The sequence below is a fragment of the Aulostomus chinensis genome, chromosome 2 (assembly GCF_037954235.1).
Source record: "Aulostomus chinensis isolate RoL2024-O1b breed Wild chromosome 2, RoL_Achi_v1.0, whole genome shotgun sequence".
NCBI lineage: Eukaryota > Metazoa > Chordata > Actinopteri > Syngnathiformes > Aulostomidae > Aulostomus > Aulostomus chinensis.
In genome coordinates, this window is record NC_141321.1 from 5,782,025 (window position 1) to 5,800,050 (window position 18,026).

Below are 18,026 nucleotides of genomic sequence, written 5' to 3' on the forward strand. Positions count from 1 at the left end.
GGGAGGAACAGTTCCAATGGCGGAATGGCGGCGGCAGCCTCTGCACGGATGTGAATGCTCCTGGAGCTGCTGCTGCTCAACCTGCTCAGAGACCAGCCTGAATCCTGGGTGACAGCTCTGCAGCAACCGCTTCAAAATGGAGCTCAGCAAGAAATAAACCCCTACATTTATTTTCTATTTTTCACTGAATAGCCTGGTGAGGGCAGCGAGGGCTTATGTGCTGGGAGTCGCATCCCTGACGGAGAGGGGAAGAGAAAGCAAGGCAGGGAGACAGGTGAAGACAGACAGACAGGAGGTAAACACAGTTGGAGGCTGAACAGGATGCCAGAACTATGAAGAGGATGAGGAAGAAAGGAGAGGTGATGAAACCCTGCCCACGCACTTCCTCTCAGGCTATCAACTTAAAAAATGTCTGATATCTCCCGGTTGGAAGGTTGGAAATCCTTTTTAGAGTCCAACAAGAAAACGGACCTGCAAGGGAAAAACGGGCTACAAAGCTAATTAAAAAAATCTCCGGAACACACGTGGAATTTCAACAAACCCAGAAGAGAAGTCAGAGAATATCAACCACCACAGCAAGCACACGTCCTCTCATGGAGCATTTATTTGCTTAGAGGAAATACAAAGTTTATTTTGAGAGCTGTCTTACAAAAGGTCAGAGTTCATGTCAGCACATTCGCGCGAGAGGAAGAATCCAAGAGCCCAGCACGACGGATCCCCTGTGTACGAGGAGACCCATCATTAGGGGCCGTGTGCATCTGACCTCCTTCTCTCCTCTGGGGTCCCGCTCGCTCCTCCAGGCTGGTCCAGTCCGGAGCCAAACCTGCTCAGCTGCCTTCGTAGGCCAGCAGCACGTGCACGGTAACCTGCACCAAGTGAGCTGACACCTTGGAGGATTTTTTAACTGCCAGCATTTTTTTGAACTCCACCTTGTTTTTTCCTCGGAAACTCAGAAACATCACGAGACCTCCCCTCCAACAGTTCTGACTCACCTCACACCGACCACCTGGACGGCATCTTCAGACAGTTCTGATTCGTCCAACAGTGAGCCGGTGGGACAATAAATGTTGCTAGTCGACATTCTCAATTAAATAAACTTTAATGGGTGATGTAGGACATTCGTCAGAAACAGAATTTTTTAAATATCTTGAACTCTGTTGTCATGCAAGTCAAACTACACTTCCCACAATCCCTCCACATTCTACCTGTTTCCACCCTCAGGAGCCAGAGTGGCGATCAGCAGGTCCGTAGTTCAACCATCACCAGCAGCCCTCCTTCATTCAGGTCAACCTGATGGCCGTGGACCAGAGCAGTCGTGGGTGAATGAGCCGTGCTTCAGAGAACACCTTCTTCCTGCTGACGCTCTCTCGGTGGGTGAAGACGTTCCCCACAAGGACGCGGCAGCATCATCAGCCCCTCTGCTCAATGACCTCTTGGTTCAGGTTTCTGCAGTGTCCCAGCCGAGCCCCGTGGACAGTGGAGCCTCCATCATGCTCCTCCAGTGCAGACACCCTGCCAGCACCTGCTGCGTCTCCTGCAGCTGCAGCAGCGGGACAGCTGCTCCCAGCTCCCTCACGCTGACAGAAGAAACACCAGCTGGACTACTTCAGACTTCTGTTCTTGCCAGCAGTCTGTTGGCTTGGCTGAAGCTGACAGTGCTTCGTCTTCAGTTGGCTTGGCTGAAGCTGACAGTGCTTCGTCTTCAGTTGGCTTGGCTGAAGCTGACAGTGCTTCGTCTTCAGTTGGCTTGGCTGAAGCTGACAGTGCTTCGTCTTCAGTTGGCTTGGCTGAAGCTGACAGTGCTTCGTCTTCAGTTGGTTTGGCTGAAGCTGACAGTGCTTCGTCTTCAGTTGGTTTGGCTGAAGCTGACAGTGCTTCGTCTTCAGTTGGTTTGGCTGAAGCTGACAGTGCTTCGTCTTCAGTTGGCTTGGCTGAAGCTGACAGTGCTTCGTCTTCAGTGAGGAAAGCAATGTGATTTTCTTCTTCTTCTATGAGGTCTTGAGCCCTGGCGTGGGCTTCGATCATCCTGAGGCTCTTCTGTCTGTCCGTCCATCAAAGATGTCACTCTTGGTCTGAACAGGAAACTTTCTGGGACAACGTGTTTTTTTCTCTCCATGAGGAAATGCCTCTAAGAGCAGAACATCCCAGAATGCTTTGTTCACACCTGGTTCTCTCTGTCCAGATTCATTTTGATTGGTGCCATTTTTGGTTTGACAAACAACTCTGTTGTTCATTCTACTTCCTAACTGGACAGCTGGTGAAGAACTGGTTCCCACTCTGACCTACAAATTCTGTTTTCATGGCTTGATGACAAAACTGAAACACCAGTTATCCGGTTTAAAGAGCAGTGTTCTCCTCTCCGACTCCAGTCTAAGTTTGTTACTGGACCAGTTTTCCTTCCTTCACTACTCTGGATTTCAGGCTGTTTGGGAGTGCTTCAGAGACCTGGATGAGAGGGGCGGGAGGGACGCTGTGGTGGGTGCTGGTTCCATCTGGTGACCCAAAAACCCAAAACTCTAAAGATGGAAACTACAGCTGTAAATGAGAGTGACTGGGATCCAAACAGAACTCATGATTCTCAGGAAGACAGGAATCACGGCCACAAGTCTGATCTGGAAAACTGAGGGTCAAAATCTACACCGAAGTCGACTTCCATCTTTCTGGGTGTAAAACACCATCAGTTCAAGCTATCAGACATTTCTCTATCACCTTACTACAGCTACTACTACTAGTAGTACTACTACTACTACTACTCCTCTCTTCCAGTCATGCCTCAGTGCTGGCTGAGCTCATCCCACCATGATCAGCTGATCGTGTCGAACGTGTTTCTTGGTTCCAGGCTGCCGGTTTCACAACCGCGAGGGAGCTAAGATGACAACTCGCCCCTGGGTTCCTTCTGACCCGTCTCAGTCATGTTGATTAGCATTGGTTCTGAGAAAATAAAATATCAGGAGTCGTGGACAGAAAATCCCCGTGTAGAACCAACGCAGCAGGAGCTGTCAGCTGGAAGTTATCTTTGCACCTTGGGTGTTTTTTCATTTCACCGGTGGAATTCAGCCTCAGCTCCAACAGTGGCCTAGAATAGACTGCACACAAGACAGCTACATTCAGAACTACAGCTGTGGGTGTGGCTCCAGCACTATATTACTGCAGGAACTCCACATAAGGCTCAACACCCCCGACACTCTGGCATCAGCACAGCGCACTCACACCAGTTACTCACAGGGGACTGATTTCATTGGCCTGCAGTTCAGTGGAGGAAGTTTGTCTTTGCTGCCCAGTTAAACTGGTGCCTGTGGAGAACCGTCAGAGCACAAGTGATGCAGACACCACAACATGAAACCTCCTTCCTCATCGCAGCTTCACGTGGTCTTGAGCACCACATCTGTTCCAGGACATTGTTCAGAGACGTCCAGGTGAGCGCCGAGGGTCCCGGTGAACGTCCTGCAGGGAGGATCGTGATCTCAGCACTGCATTTTGAGCAGGAGGAAACACCAGGGGTCAAGTTTAGGCTACCCTGTGTTTATGTCCACAGTCTGAGCCACGGAGCAGAGCCCCTCCTCCTGTACGATCAGCAGGTCTCCTACTGTCTGCTGCCCGTGGACCACAATGCACTGCTCTGCCCCCTCTGATATCACCACCTCCACCAGCTCCTCCCCCGCCACTGCAGGCAGTGAGTTTTCCGAGGTGAGGAGCAGAGGGGTGTAACTTGGCGTGGACAGATCGTCTGTGTGGACGTAGACCACCGTGTGCTGGATGTCCCCCGAAGCCTCCCCTTCCCCTCCACCTGCTATCGAGGTGTCATTCTCTGGAGTTCTCCTCACCACTGGCCTTGCTTCCTTTTCCTCCACTTGTCCTCGTCCTCCTCTCTGAATCATCTTGCCCCCCCTCTTCTCCCCAGCCCCCTGAGGAAGCGAGTACTTCCTGGGTCGACCTTTGACCGGCTTCAGGTGACTGGAAGCTAAAGCTGCTAACTCCTGCACCGCCTCCTTGGTCTCCTTCCCATGTCGTCCCCCCACATCCTCCTGAGCTTCCCCATCTGTCTTGTGCTGCGCCTGGTGTCTCAGGAGACTTTGTCTCAGGGCATAGGTGGCACCGCAGTGACAGCTGTGTGGTTTCTCCATCAGGTGAGACTTCATGTGCCTCCTCAGCTTGGGGGCCACTGTGTAGCCTGGGGGAACACACCAACCATCCATTAAACTTTTCAGTTTCAGTTACAAGCTTGAGGACAGAAATTCCCAGACAAAAGCCTCATCTAGAAAAGCCAGACGATAAATGTTTGTCTCTTTAATCCAGGAACCAGAGCGGCTTGGGGTTTTTAGGAAACGTCTGTTCTAAGACTGCATCACTAATGACAGCATGTTGATGGTGATGTGGGATGTCTCTGACTGATGTTTTCTGTTTCATTATGATGGGAGGTGACCTCCAGCGCTATGAAAGGAGCCTTTTAAATGTATCAGAAACGGGACTGAAGCCTCAACAGAACTCTGATGCCAGAGCAGCTTAGCAGCCAGAGCGCCTCCTCCTCCTCCTCCTCTCTCTCTCTCCCTCTGTCTCTCTCTCTCTCCCTCCCTCTTTGTCTCGCTCCGTCTCTGTCTCTCCCTCTGTCTCACTCTCTCCCTCTTTGTCTCTCTCTCTCTCTCCCTCTCTCTCCCTCTTTGTCTCTCTCTCCCTCTCCCTTCCTCTTTGTCTCTCTCTCTCTTTGTCTCGCTCCATCTGTCTCTCCCTCTCTCCCTCTTTGTCTCGCTCCGTCTCTGTCTCTCCCTCTGTCTCACTCTCTCCCTCTGTCTCTCTCTCCCTCTTTATCTCTCTCTCTCTCCCTCTTTGTCTCTCTCTGTCTCTCCCTCTTTGTCTCTCTCCGTCTGTCTCTCTCCCTCTTTGTCTCTCTCTCTCCCTCTTTGTCTCTCTCTGTCTCTCCCTCTTTGTCTCTCTCTGTCTCCCTCTCTCCCTCTTTGTCTCTCTCTCTCCCTCTTTGTCTCTCTCTGTCTCTCTCTCCCTCTCCGTCTCTCTCCCTCCCTCTTTGTCTCTTGCTCTCTGTCTCGCTCCATCTGTCTCCCCCCTGTCTCTGTCTCTCCCTCTTTGTCTCTCTCTGTCTCTCCCTCTTTGTCTCTCTCCCTCTGTTTCTCTCTCCCTCTGTTTCTCTCTCCCTCTTTGTCTCTCTCTCTCTGTCTCTCCCTCTTTGTCTCTCTTTCCCCCTCTCTGTCTCTCTCTCACCCCCTCTCTCTCTCCCTCTCCCTCTTTGTCTCTCTCTGTCTCTCCCTCTCTCTTTGTCTCCCACTCTCTCTCTCTCCCTCTTTGTCTCTCTCCGTCTGTCTCTCCCTCTTTGTCTCTCTCTCTCCCTCTTTGTCTCACTCTCTCTCTCCCTCTCTGTCTCTCTCTCTCTCCCTCTTTGTCTCACTCTCTCTTATTCCCTCTCTCTCCCCCTCTTTGTCTCTCTCTCTCTCTCCCCCTCTCTCTCCCTCCCTCTTTGTCTCGCTCCATCTCTGTCTCTCCCTCTGTCTCTCTCTCTCCCTCTTTGTCTCTGTCTCACTCTCTCCCTCTTTGTCTCTCCCTCTCTCTCTCTGTCTCTCCCTCTTTGTCTCTCTCCGTCTGTCTCTCTCTCTGTCTCTCCCTCTTTGTCTCTCTCTCTCCCTCTTTGTCTCTCTCTCTGTCTCACTCTCTCTCTCCCTCCCCCTCTCTGTCTCTCTCTCTCTCCCTCTTTGTCTCACTCTCTCTTATTCCCTCTCTCTCCCCCTCTTTGTCTCTCTCTCTCTCCCCCTCTCTCTCCCTCCCTCTTTGTCTCGCTCCATCTCTGTCTCTCCCTCTGTCTCACTCTCTCCCTCTTTGTCTCTCCCTCTCTCTCTCCCCCTCTCCCTCTTTGTCTCTCCCTCTCTCTCTCCCCCTCTTTGTCTGTCTCTCCCTCTCCCTCTTTATCTCTCTTTCCCTGTCTCTCACTCTTTGTCTCTCTCTGTCTCTCCCTCTTTGTCTGTCTCTCTCTCTCCCTCTTTGTCTCTCTCTCTTTCCCCCTCTCTGTCTCTCTCTCACTCCCTCTCCCTCTGTCTCTCCCTCTTTGTCTCTCTGTCTCTCCCTCTCCCTTTGTCTCCCACTCTCTCTCTCTCCCTCTTTGTCTCTCTCTCTGTCTCTCCCTCTTTGTCTCTCTTTCCCCCTCTCTGTCTCTCCCTTTGTCTCTCTCTGTCTCTCTCTCAACCCCCTCTCTATCTGTCTCTCCCTCTTTGTCTCTCTCTCATTCCCTCTCTCTCCCTCCCCCTCTCTGTCTCTCTCTCTCTCCCTCTTTGTCTCACTCTCTCTCATTCCCTCTCTCTCCCCCTCTTTGTCTCTCTCTGTCTCCCTCTCTCCCTCTTTGTCTCTCTCTCTCTCTCCCTCTTTGTCTCTCTCTGTCTCTCTCTCCCTCTCCGTCTCTCTCCCTCCCTCTTTGTCTCTCTCTCTCTGTCTCGCTCCATCTGTCTCCCCCCTGTCTCTGTCTCTCCCTCTTTGTCTCTCTCTCCCTCTTTGTCTCTCTCTCCCTGTTTCTCTCTCCCTCTTTGTCTCTCTCTCTGTCTCTCCCTCTTTGTCTCTCCTTCCCCCTCTCTGTCTCTCTCTCACCCCCTCTCTCTCTCCCTCTCCCTCTTTGTCTCTCTCTGTCTCTCCCTCTCTCTTTGTCTCCCACTCTCTCTCTCTCCCTCTTTGTCTCTCTCCGTCTGTCTCTCTCTCTGTCTCTCCCTCTTTGTCTCTCTCTCTCCCTCTTTGTCTCTCTCTCTGTCTCACTCTCTCTCTCCCTCCCCCTCTCTGTCCCTCTCTCTCCCCCTCTTTGTCTCTCTCTCTCTCTCCCCCTCTCTCTCCCTCCCTCTTTGTCTCGCTCCATCTCTGTCTCTCCCTCTGTCTCTCTCTCTCCCTCTTTGTCTCTCTCTGTCTCACTCTCTCCCTCTTTGTCTCTCCCTCTCTCTCTCCCCCTCTCCCTCTTTGTCTCTCCCTCTCTCTCCCCCTCTTTGTCTCTCTCTCCCTCTCCCTCTTTATCTCTCATTCCCCGTCTCTCCCTCTTTGTCTCTCTCTGTCTCTCCCTCTTTGTCTGTCTCTCTCTTTCCCCCTCTCTGTCTCTCTCTCACTCCCTCTCCCTCTGTCTCTCCCTCTTTGTCTCACTCTGTCTCTCCCTCTCCCTTTGTCTCCCACTCTCTCTCTCTCCCTCTTTGTCTCTCCCTCTTTGTCTCTCTCTGTCTCTCCCTCTTTGTCTCTCTTTCCCCCTCTCTGTCTCTCCCTTTGTCTCTCTCCGTCTCTCTCTCAACCCCCTCTCTATCTGTCTCTCCCTCTTTGTCTCTCTCTCTCATTCCCTCTCTCTCCCTCCCCCTCTCTGTCTCTCTCTCTCCCTCTTTGTCTCACTCTCTCATTCCCTCTCTCTCCCCCTCTTTGTCTCTCTCTCTCTCCCCCTCTCTGTCTCTCCCCTCTTTGTCTCTCTCTCTCTCCCTCCCTCTTTGTCTCGCTCCATCTCTGTCTCTCCCTCTGTCTCTCTCTGTCTCATTCTCTCCCACTTTGTCTCTCTCTCCCCCTCTTTGTCTCTCTCTGTCTCTCCCTCTTTGTCTCTCTCTTTCCCCCTGTCTCTCCCTCTTTGTCTCTCTCTGTCTCTCTCTCTCTCCCCCTCTCTGTCTCTCCCTCTTTGTCTCCCCCTCTTTGTCTCTCCCTTTTTGTCTGTCTCTGTCTCTCCCTCTCTGTCTCCCCTTCTCTGTCTCTCCCTCTTTGTCTCTCTCCATCTGTCTCTCCCTCTGTCTCTCTCTCTCTGTCTCTCCCTCTTTGTCTCTCTCTCTGCCTCTCTCTCTCATTCCCTCTCTCTCCCTCCCCCTCTCCCTCTCTCTCTCCCCCTCTCTGTCTCTCCCTCTCTCTCTCCCCTCTTTGTCTCTCTCTCTCTCCCTCCCTCTTTGTCTCGCTCCATCTCTGTCTCTCCCTCTGTCTCTGTCTCTCCCTCTTTGTCTCTCTCTCTCCGATTCCCTCTCTCTCCCCCTCTTTGATTCTCTCTGTCTCTCCCTCTTTGTCTCTCTCTTTCCCCCGTCTCTCCCTCTTTGTCTCTCTCTCTCTCATTCCCTCTCTCTCTCTCTCCCCCTCTCTGTCTCTCCCTCTTTGTCTCTGTCTTCCCCTCTCTGTCTCTCCCTCTTTGTCTGTCTCTGTCTCTCCCCCTCTCTGTCTCTCCCTCTGTCTCTCCCCCTCTCTTTCTCTCCCTCTGTCTCTCCCTCTGTCTCTCCCTCTGTCTCTGTCTCTCTCACTCCCTCTCCCTCTCTGTCTCTCCCTCTTTGTCTCTCTCTTTGTCTCCCTCTCTCTCCCACTCCCTCTCTCTGTCTCTCTCCCCCTCTCTGTCTCTCTCCCCCTCTTTGTCTCTGTCTCTCCCTCTCTGTCTCTCTCTCCCTCTCTCCCCCTCTTTGTCTCTCTCTGTCTTTATCTCCCTCTCTGTCTCTCTTTGTCTCTCTCTCCCTCTTTGTCTCTCCCTGTCTCTCTCCCTCCCTCTTTGTCTCGCTCCATCTCTGTCTCTCCCTCTCTCTGTCTCCCTCTCTCCCTCTTTGTCTCTCTCTCTCCCTCTCTCTCTCCCTCTTTGTCTCTCTGTCTCTCTCCCTCCCTCTTTGTCTCTCTGTCTCTCTCCCTCCCTCTTTGTCTCTCTGTCTCTCCCTGTCTCTCTCCCTCCCTCTTTGTCTCTCTCTCTCTTTGTCTCGCTCCATCTCTGTCTCTCCCTCTGTCTCTCTCTCTCTCCCTCTTTGTCTCTCTCTCTCTCTTTGTCTCGCTCCATCTCTGTCTCTCCCTCTGTCTCTCTCTCCCTCTTTGTCTCTCTCTCTCTCCCCCTTTCTCTCCCCTTCTTTGTCTCTCTCTCTGTCTCTCCCTCTTTGTCTCTCTCTCTCCCCCCTGTCTCTCCCTCTCTCTCTCTGTCTCTCTCTCCCCCTCTCTGTCTCTCTCTCCCAAATATTCTTTTCCCTGTGTGGAGGTGCCTGCCGGCCTTCTTCAACTCTCTCACAAACACATCAGCCACAGACGTGTTGGTGACCAGGCTCTTGTTATGAACCGTGATGGTCATACAAATGTATCCTGAGGCCCAGAAGTCTTGTTCTGTCAGAACCCGACCAGCATCGGTGCTCTCCTCAAGCTGATGGCTCCTCTGTTCTCATGTCAGCTAACTGGTAATCTGAGCTGAAGCCCGGTGTCTGAGCAGCCCTGTCATGCTGCTGCAGCTTCACCAGAATCCCCCTGGAGATTCCAATCCAGTAGCACCACTGACCAGCGGCACGCAAGTCCTGCTACGCACACCAACATGGCTGCCAACAGCTGCAGAAGTGAAATAAATATTTCTTCGAGAGGAAAACAAGCCATCAGCACAGCGGACGACACACTCAACTGCACAGCCAGCGCTCAAACCTGCCCTCACAACACAAATGTTTTCAAGTTTTCTTAATCATTAGTTTACACACTTCTTCACACTGACCTCATGGTTGTCTGGTAAACTACAAACCGTGAAGGGTTAAGAATCGACCGAATTGATAGTGAAGAGCAGGAGGTGGTGAGATGTTCTGAAGCATATTGACCAAGATGATAAGACCCTCATCTTGGTTTGGGGCTGAGCGTTTGGGATTGTGATTGATCATGGTGGTCATTTTCACCGATATAATTCACGATATTAGATCCATTCAGCGTCCTTGTTTTGTAATTCACATCTGAACAGAAACCATATTGAAACTCTTAAGTGTGAGTTTGACACCTTCTGAAGGTGGCGAAGGTCATATTCTGACTTCAATAAACCTGGATTCATGTTCAGGTCCCAAGTATCGCACGGCTATGCTTGCATGATTTACTCTGTGCCTGGAGCATGAAGCAGCACTTCATGTGACAGCAGGTTGTTGGGTGTGACATCATTTCCTGCCCATCCTCCTAGCAACCCTAGCTGATTGATAAAGAGAGATAGGCAGAGACACGGGACTCTGACCACCTCCTTCACCAACCGGGAAGAATCACCTGCTGGTGTCTACCTTCACCTTTCAGCTGGACAGAACTGTCAAGTTTGGTGGCCCAGTGGCCACAGAACAGCAGAGTTGGATTCCCACCAACAGACTCAACCATCGACTTTCCCTCCCTCAACAGAATCTTGAACTTCTCTCCACACCGACGGGGCTGGCTGCTCCCACACCCTGAGAGCTCACCATACCTGACCGTTCCTTGCCTTTGTTTCACGTCTGGTGGCAGGGTGAAGCTTAGAGCCTTGCTGCTGCCATTGCATAAGAGTTACAATTACCTTTGTTTGTCTCCATTGGGATTTACAAATGATTAATTGCTCAGCTCCAGCTGGCAACATCGTGCAGCTGCCAAGTGTGGTATTAGCGGCTGCACCAACAGACCAATCTAGTAGCGTGGGAAACGCTGCATCATCCGTTGCATTCACTGCTGCAGAAAACAACTTGATTTCCTTTTTCACATTTCAAACAACAGCTGACACCAAAGGCCTCACGAACCGTATCACAGACTTGATCATGTTGAGAAATGTTGGGTGAGACGTGGCTGCCTGCACGGCCGCGCAGAGCTGCAGCGATCACCACCAGTTGACAGAAAGAAAACCAGCCCACAATGACTTTGAATTCTTTCAGTCAATACACAAGCAACCATGTCATGCTGTGCTGGTTGGATCTTCTCCAATTGTCTTAAAGATCGCCAACAGAACATCTTTGGATGTTAAGAGTCTTGTTTGGACAAAACGAGACATCTAAAGAAGCTGCATAGGACTCAGGAAAGTACAATGCATTTTATAGACTGTGGAGAAAGGAATTGAAAATGAAATCATCTGAAGTTTAGCTGATAAAAACGTGTTTCCGTCATGCTTTTCTACAGAGGACATTGACTTTAAAAGTTAATATTGTGTGCTGACCTTTTCCACAGGTAGGGCAGCAATGGGGTCTTTCACCTGTGTGCAGTCTCTCGTGGGCCTTCAGGGTGTGGGGGTCTCTCAGGGATTTCCCACAGTAGCTACAGAGGAACCCACCGCCGGTGTGGGACAGCATGTGCCGACACAGTTCTTGTTTCTGGGAGAAACTCTGGTCACATTCAGAGCAGGGATATGGTTTCTCTCCATTGTGAACTCTCAAATGGCTGTCGAGGTTCCCTGAGGTGGACAGACAGACACTTACAAACCAGGGGCCGTTCTCGCGAAACTGTCACAAATTTCCTCTTAACTGTGAAATTATATCACAGTGAACATTTAAGAGGAAAGTAATGAAAGCTGCATTCACAAAACAAATTCTTAAGAATTCTCAAGTCTCTCAACTTCATTTGTCTTCACACTCCTTTTCTAGTGGGTACTGCCTGCGAATAGTTTAGTTTAACAAGTGTTAACTAGCATTTCTACCTGTCAACCGGTTCAAATATTATCTTATTATGATATCTAAGAAGTTTATTGAAGAGGAATTTTGAGAATCGCACTTCAAACAGGAACTTCTAACATACAACATGGCAGGCGGCATAAACATGGACGTATGTTCACAGCGGAGCCTGTTGCATCTAAAGGTGAATGTCATATAAAGAAACTTTGAATTCATACTGATGTCACTCTAAAAATACTCTTGAGTTTAAGCACAACTAAGGCAAAAAGGGATTAAGACCTCATTTCAGTTCTTTCAGATTTCCAAGATTTCTTTTCTGAACTTTCCAATCAAGCAGAGTAGCATTTTACTTCAAATAGAAAGTAAAGAAACAGGTGAGAGATTCAGCATGTCTCAAGGCCACATGCTGCCTTTATCGATGAGAAGGTCTGTGCAAAGATCCGCCATCTTTCAGGATACCTGACAGAGTAGGAGCTCCAGGATCAGATGTTACCTTTCTGACTGAAGCACCGCCCACAGTGCTGACAGACATGAGGTTTTTCCCCTGTATGGATCTTCATGTGGTTCTTTAAAGAGCCGGTGTTGGCCAGCAGCTTGGGGCAGAGTGTACACTGCAACTGAGGGACAAAAACACGAAATCAAACACTTGATTCATTCTTTTCAGTTGTTCAAAATGAAACTGCTGATTGGTGTGAAAAAGTAAGACTGGCAAGCACATTTGAAGAGACACATTTTGGGGCCAAGACAGAAACGTGACTTGTTGAAGTAGCTGAGGGGAAGTGAGAGAGACTGGAGGGAGCAGGACAAATACTAAAAATGAATGAGAAGTGAGTCAATCTCACTGCCCACATGAGAGTGTTGGGTAAACACCTCCTACCTTTGGAGACTGTGTGTAAATCAATCTGCTGCAGTGAAGGAGGCGGTGGATGCGCAGGGAGGGGCGGCGTGCAAACGCCTTCTCACAGTGCTCACAAACGTAAGGCTTTTCTCCCGTGTGCAGGACCAAGTGTTCTTTGAGGTCCCGCTTCAGCCCGTAGGTCTTCTCACAGTGAGGGCAGGAAAATGGACGCTCCCCGCGGTGACTCAGCTGGAAATGACACCATTATCTCACAATTACAGTGTATATTATCCCACCTGCCTCTGCTACTATTCATTGGGGTGGCTAAATTGATAGTCTGCATGATGTCTAAGCTCAGGGTCATGAGGGAACATGAAAAACTCCCCATACTCACACAACAGCTTTAATTTTTAAAAAAGCCACTGGTGACGTGAACTCCATTTCTGAGCCCATTAAGCTGTCAGGTTCCTTGTTGACATTGCGGCAAATAACTCAGCAAAGAGGATAAAAGCTGTGATTGTACAAAATGTTTCAGCTGCTACAACAACAAGCATCAGCGTCTGGTGTCATAGAACCCCGATACAAAGAGGAAAATCTTGACCTGCAATTTGACAAACCTCCCAACATCCACAGAAAATCCAAGAACAGCAAAGGTGTGAAAACGGCACCATGGAAAACAGAGGCTAACGAGCTGGAGAGCGTTGGCAGAGGAATGCCAGACATACTTTGATGTAATTTAGAAACAATGTCATTACATATTTTGTACACTTGTTGTAATTCTCAACTGTAGCAAGAAACGCTAGGTAAAAATCTAAGCACCAGCAAACAACGTCACATTTCCAGCAAAATATATTCATTGTTTGCGCCAATGTTTGGGACAGTTAACATGTTTGCATGCTCCCTTTCCTACAAATGACTTTGCTATGTCTTGTTTGTTTCTCTGTCATTGGGAGGGAGCATAAAGTCCGGTAAAGCATGTGAGATGGTGGTGGACGTTCTCCCAGCTGGGCAGACAGAAAGTTGATGTCTGGTACCAGGAGAGTCCAGCAACAAAGTGAGTAACATTCACGATGAAATGACCCTGACATAGGGTGTGCCAACTCTGGTCATTATGACTGGACATCCTTGTTTACTTGGATTTCAGCAATGCTTTATTACAGTTCTGCACTGAGCTGAATCTTTTTGGATCAGTCTTGACTGAGATCAACCATCCGTTGTTCTTTAGGTCCACAGGTGTTTTTTTGTACACAAGCAGGCCAGAAAGAAAGACTGTGAGTCAACTCTGCCATCATGTGATTTACCTGATGAGCTCTGAAGCTCTCTGCAGAGGTGTAGTTTTTCCCACACTCCTGGCAGCTGAAGGGTTTCTCCTCTGTGTGACTGAACTGGTGTTTCTTCAAGTGACCCATCTGGTAGAATCTCTTACCACAGGTGGAGCATTTGTGCCTCCTCTCTCTCATATCTGGACGCCAAGCGAGAGCTACCCCAGCAGCACATGGTGCTGGTACTGCCTCAGGGGCTGTTACAGGAGCCAGCTTGTCTGTGGAGGACTCAGAGGCCTCAACAAGGCCTCCTTTCCAACTGTCAGTGTGTCTGGGAGTGTCAGGGTGGACGGGAAGTAGCTTAACACGACCGGTCAGACAGTGAACCCGTCGTGGTTTGGCAGCCAGGCGGGAGCTACAGCGGACGGGAGGTGCAGATGAGAGGCCGGCTGAGTCTCTCTGTCTGTCTCTAGATTTGGAACTGGACTGTCTGTCCACAGCACCTGGGGCACTCTCTTTCCTGTCTGGGAGTGAACCTGATGATAAGACTTGGTCAGGCGTGTGAGCGCCAGCGCTGCCTTCCTCCTGTCTGTCCCTGTGTGGACATGCATGTTTCACAGCTCTCCTCTTCCTCACCAGCGTGGTGGAGTGAATCTTGGTGAACGCGCATTTGTCTCTGGGCCGTTCCATCCTTTCCTCACATTTGTCCTCCTCCTCCTCCTCCTCTTTGTCTTCCAGGACCAATGTATTGGTAGCAACAATGTTTGGCTCTTTATTGTATTCCACTTTGTCATCTGTCATTGAAAGGATACAGAGCAGCAGTGTGAGTTGGTTGGTTGACAATACTGTCATAGTACATCCCATAATATCCCAGCAATGCAACTACCTTACCGCAGTATCACATCATCATATTTCACATACTACAGGTGTTTTGTAATGAAAAACTGCAATAATACTTGGAAACCCAATTTCATGACTTCATACAAACAGCTCTATTTTTAAAGTACAGGAAATAACAGGAATGAATAACATAAATAAATAACAGGAAGCTGCTCAACATGAAAATAAAAACTGACAAAGTATGGAAATCAGTGTTCAGGGTTTGATGATTGATCTGCATCATCTGAGATATTTTCTGTTTCTGCCTTTCAGTGTGCATGTTTACTGGCCTCATCGTTTAGGCCTGACCAGTGACCTCCTACTGGTACCAGATGAGGGACTGGTCTCTGTGCTGGTCTGATTAGATCTCAGTGCAGCTTTGATACCATTGACCACCATATCCTTCTACAGAGACTGGAACCTGTCACTGGTATTAAAGGAACCACACAAAACTGGTTCAGGTCATATTTACTAGGTCATCTCAGTTGGTACCAGTTAATGGTGGCTCCTCTGAGACCACTACAGTCAGTTCTGGTGTTCCACAAGCGTCTGTGCTTGGACCAGTCCTCTTCACCCTGTACCTGCTTCCTCTAGGTCACATGATCAGGAAACGCTCCATTAATGTTCACTGCTATGCAGACGACACTCAGCTGAACTCATCAATGATCCACATGGAACAAACCAGCTGACTGAACTGGAGGCCTGTCTGAAGGACAGGAAACATGGAGGACCATCATTTCCTTTATTAAACTCTGATAAACTGAAGTTCTTGTGCTGGGCCCAAACACCTGAGGACCACCTGATCTGATGAGACAGGTACCCTGGATGGCACCACCCTGGCCCCCAGCACCACCGTAGGAACCTAGCAGTTCTCTTTGACCAGGACCCTTTAACTCCCACATTCAACAAATCTCCAGGACGCCTTCTTCCATCTACGTAACATCACTAAGATCAGACACATCCTGGCTCAAGAAGATGCAGAAAAACTAGTCCCTGCTTTTGTCACTTCCAGGCTGGATCACTGCACCTCCCTCCTACCAGGCTGTACTAACAAGTCCCTAAAGACTCTCCAGCTGGTCCAGAACGCTGCTGCCCCCCTGACTAGAACTGGTAGCAGAGACCAGGTCTCTCCTGGACTGCTTCTCTGCATGGCTCCCTGTCAGATTCAGAACAGAATTTAAAATTCTTCTTCGACCATCAAAGTCCTCAACAGTCAGGCTCCTTCATCCCTGACAGAGCTCCTAGTCCCCTCTGATCCAGCTAGAACCCTTCACTCCCAGGATGCAGGGTTCCTGCTGGTTCCTAGAGTTCTAACAGTAGAATGGAGCCAGAGCCTTCAACTATCAGGCTCCCCTCCTGTGGAACCGTCTCCCAGTTTCAGTCCAGGACCCAGACCCCCTCTCGAGGTTTAAGAGCAGACTTAAGACCTCCTTGTTGATCAGGCTTATAGTCAGGACTGCTTAGGCTGGCCCTTAGATCTGCTGCTATAGGCTCAGACTGCTGGGATCTCCCATGATGCACTGGGCTTCTCTCTCCTCCTCCTGTCCTCAGACGTGTTACTAACTCCTCTTCTTCTCCCCTCATCCCAGATCCTGGTGCTGCTGGAGGAGGCTCCAGACCTGAAGAGGTTCCAGCTGCCACCCGTAGCTCCACCTGCTCACGTCCCCGTCTGTCCATCAGTCTCTCCTCCTGTCTCGCCCTCTTTATCTCTGTCCCTCTCTTTCCTTCTGTCTCTCTGTCTTCCTCCATTCTGTCTTTGTCTCTGTCAATCAGTCTCTCCTCCTTTCTCTCCCTCTTTATCTCTGTCCCTCTCTTTCCTTCTGTCTCTCTGTCTTCCTCCATTCTCTGTCTTTGTCTCTGTCCATCAGTCTCTCCTCCTTTCTCTCTCTCTGTCTCTGTCCCTCTCTTTCCTCCTGTCTCTCTGTCTTCCTCCATTCTCTGTCTTTATCTCTGTCCCTCTCTTTCCTTCTGTCTCTCTGTCCTCCTCCATTCTCTATCTTTGTCTCTGTCCATCAGTCTCTCCTCCTGTCTCTCTCTCTTTATCTCTGTCCCTCTCTTTCCTTCTGTCTCTCTCTTCCTCCATTCTCTGTCTTTGTCTCTGTCCATCAGTCTCTCCTCCTTTCTCTCCCTCTTTATCTCTGTCCCTCTCTTTCCTTCTGTCTCTCTGTCTTCCTCCATTCTCTGTCTTTGTCTCTGTCCTGCTCTCCTGCTCTCTCTCCGTCCCCACTGATCCTGGATCTGCTCCACCTTCCTGCTGGTAAAGGAAGGTTCTGGTGGCTGCTGTTGCAGGATGTGCTGCTGATGGAGAATTGTTGGGTGGAGGTTCATCGAAGGAGGGAGGTGCTGGACCTGCTCTACTTGGACAGAGTCAGGACAGAACTTTGGTTGGGGTTTGGTTCCAAACAAATAGAACTGACCTGACTTGACTTGACCCCCTTGTTTTCAGACACTGCAGTAAACTGATAAAGCCACTGCTCTGGTTTCAAGATCGCTGGGGAACAGAGAGGAGGATTCAGGAGCTTTAGAGTCAGATAATTCCTTCAGGCCTTTCTGGACACAATGCCAACCTGGAAAGGAGAGAGAGTGTTGAACTGGACACACACTCTCATATTCTGGTGTTAACATGCGTCCTGAGCACACACAGGGATCAAAGTCCTCAGTCCTTTTTCTGAGGTTTTTCCTCCCCAGTTGTACATTTCCAATTCACCCAACCAAATTATCACTGCTGTCGCTCTGCCCCCTCTGCTGCTCTCAGTCAGACCATGGACAAGCTTCCTCTGCGCTCTGTGGCATTTGGGAGGATCAGGATATCCCCCAGTCTGGTGACTGTATTTCATTTTCAATTGATAGGTGGTCACGGAGAAAAAAGACACGTCATTTTATTGAGTAACTGAGTAACCACACATCTGATTATTTGTTTTAGTCCTTCAGAACTCTCCAGAGACTGAGAGACACCTACAGATAAGACATGAAACATAACATCCAGGCATACAAACTACGGACCCAACTGAAAACTGGTCCATGCAACAATTTCCCCACATTTTGGCGATCTGACCAGACGTCAAGCCAAATGCCAGCATTCATCTGATCAAGTTTTTAAAAAGACTCTCTGGGAAAAAAGTTATTAAATAGAGAATGACACATTTTGATTCCCAAAACTGTCAAGATGAACCCAGTCAGGCAAATGTGAGCGTAATGCAGCTCCGCCCCGATGGCTCGGTCCTTGTCGTGGTTGTATCTAGAATCTTCCATCTACCTGTGACTCTACTTAACAGTGTCTCATAATCAGATACCTCGAAGTTGTCCGGCGGAGGCAGGAGCAGTCTGGGGTGTGTCTGCTGCAACACCTCTCCTTCGACACGCAGTATCTCCACACAACAGCAGTTCTGTTCCTGGCTGGATGTCCTGGCACACACGGAGACACACGTCCACACACTGGCCCACACACACCTCTGCACACGAACACTGGACTGCCACATTCTGCTGGGCTTTGCTTTGCACCTGGCAGGCAAAGCTGAGGGAAATAAAACACATGAAAGGGTGAATCCAAATATGATGAGGACTGCTTGAGCTTAACTGCATGAAATCCATACCTCAACTTGCAGTTTAATGGAGAACAAAATGATGAACTCAGAAAACAACCTTCTACAGATGTCCCCTGAGTGTCTGTGCAGCTGTGTGAAACAGAATCAGCTGAACGGGCTGGAGGCCCCTCTTTTGCATCTGTATCATAGA

At 49.7% G+C, this 18,026-nt stretch overlaps 1 protein-coding gene and 1 long non-coding RNA gene across 6 annotated transcripts in view; one reads left to right on the forward strand and one right to left on the reverse strand.

Moving 5' to 3' along the window:
• Nucleotides 1–621: 621 nt before the first annotated feature.
• Nucleotides 622–18,026, reverse strand: part of znf408 (zinc finger protein 408) — a 23,077-nt gene continuing 5,672 nt past the window's right edge. For 3 of the 5 annotated variants that reach the window (XM_086224371.1, XM_086224363.1, XM_086224385.1), the window contains 6 exons: nt 17,585–17,805; nt 13,452–14,206; nt 12,190–12,399; nt 11,806–11,929; nt 10,862–11,095; nt 622–4,171 (listed from right to left, as the gene is read on the reverse strand). In XM_086224371.1, the coding sequence (XP_086080497.1) occupies nt 3,513–4,171; nt 10,862–11,095; nt 11,806–11,929; nt 12,190–12,399; nt 13,452–14,206; nt 17,585–17,805 (2,203 nt within the window). In that variant the 3' untranslated portion in view covers nt 622–3,512. The remainder of the gene's footprint in view (nt 4,172–10,861; nt 11,096–11,805; nt 11,930–12,189; nt 12,400–13,451; nt 14,207–17,584; nt 17,806–18,026) is intronic. The other 2 variants (XR_015119245.1, XM_086224393.1) reach the window with 2 other exon arrangements.
• The window catches only part of LOC147268892 (uncharacterized), a 6,421-nt gene continuing 4,826 nt past the window's right edge, over nt 16,432–18,026 (forward strand). The window contains exon 1 of the long non-coding RNA XR_015119247.1: nt 16,432–18,026. This exon is cut by the window's right edge and continues 7 nt beyond it. This is a non-coding gene — a long non-coding RNA (uncharacterized LOC147268892).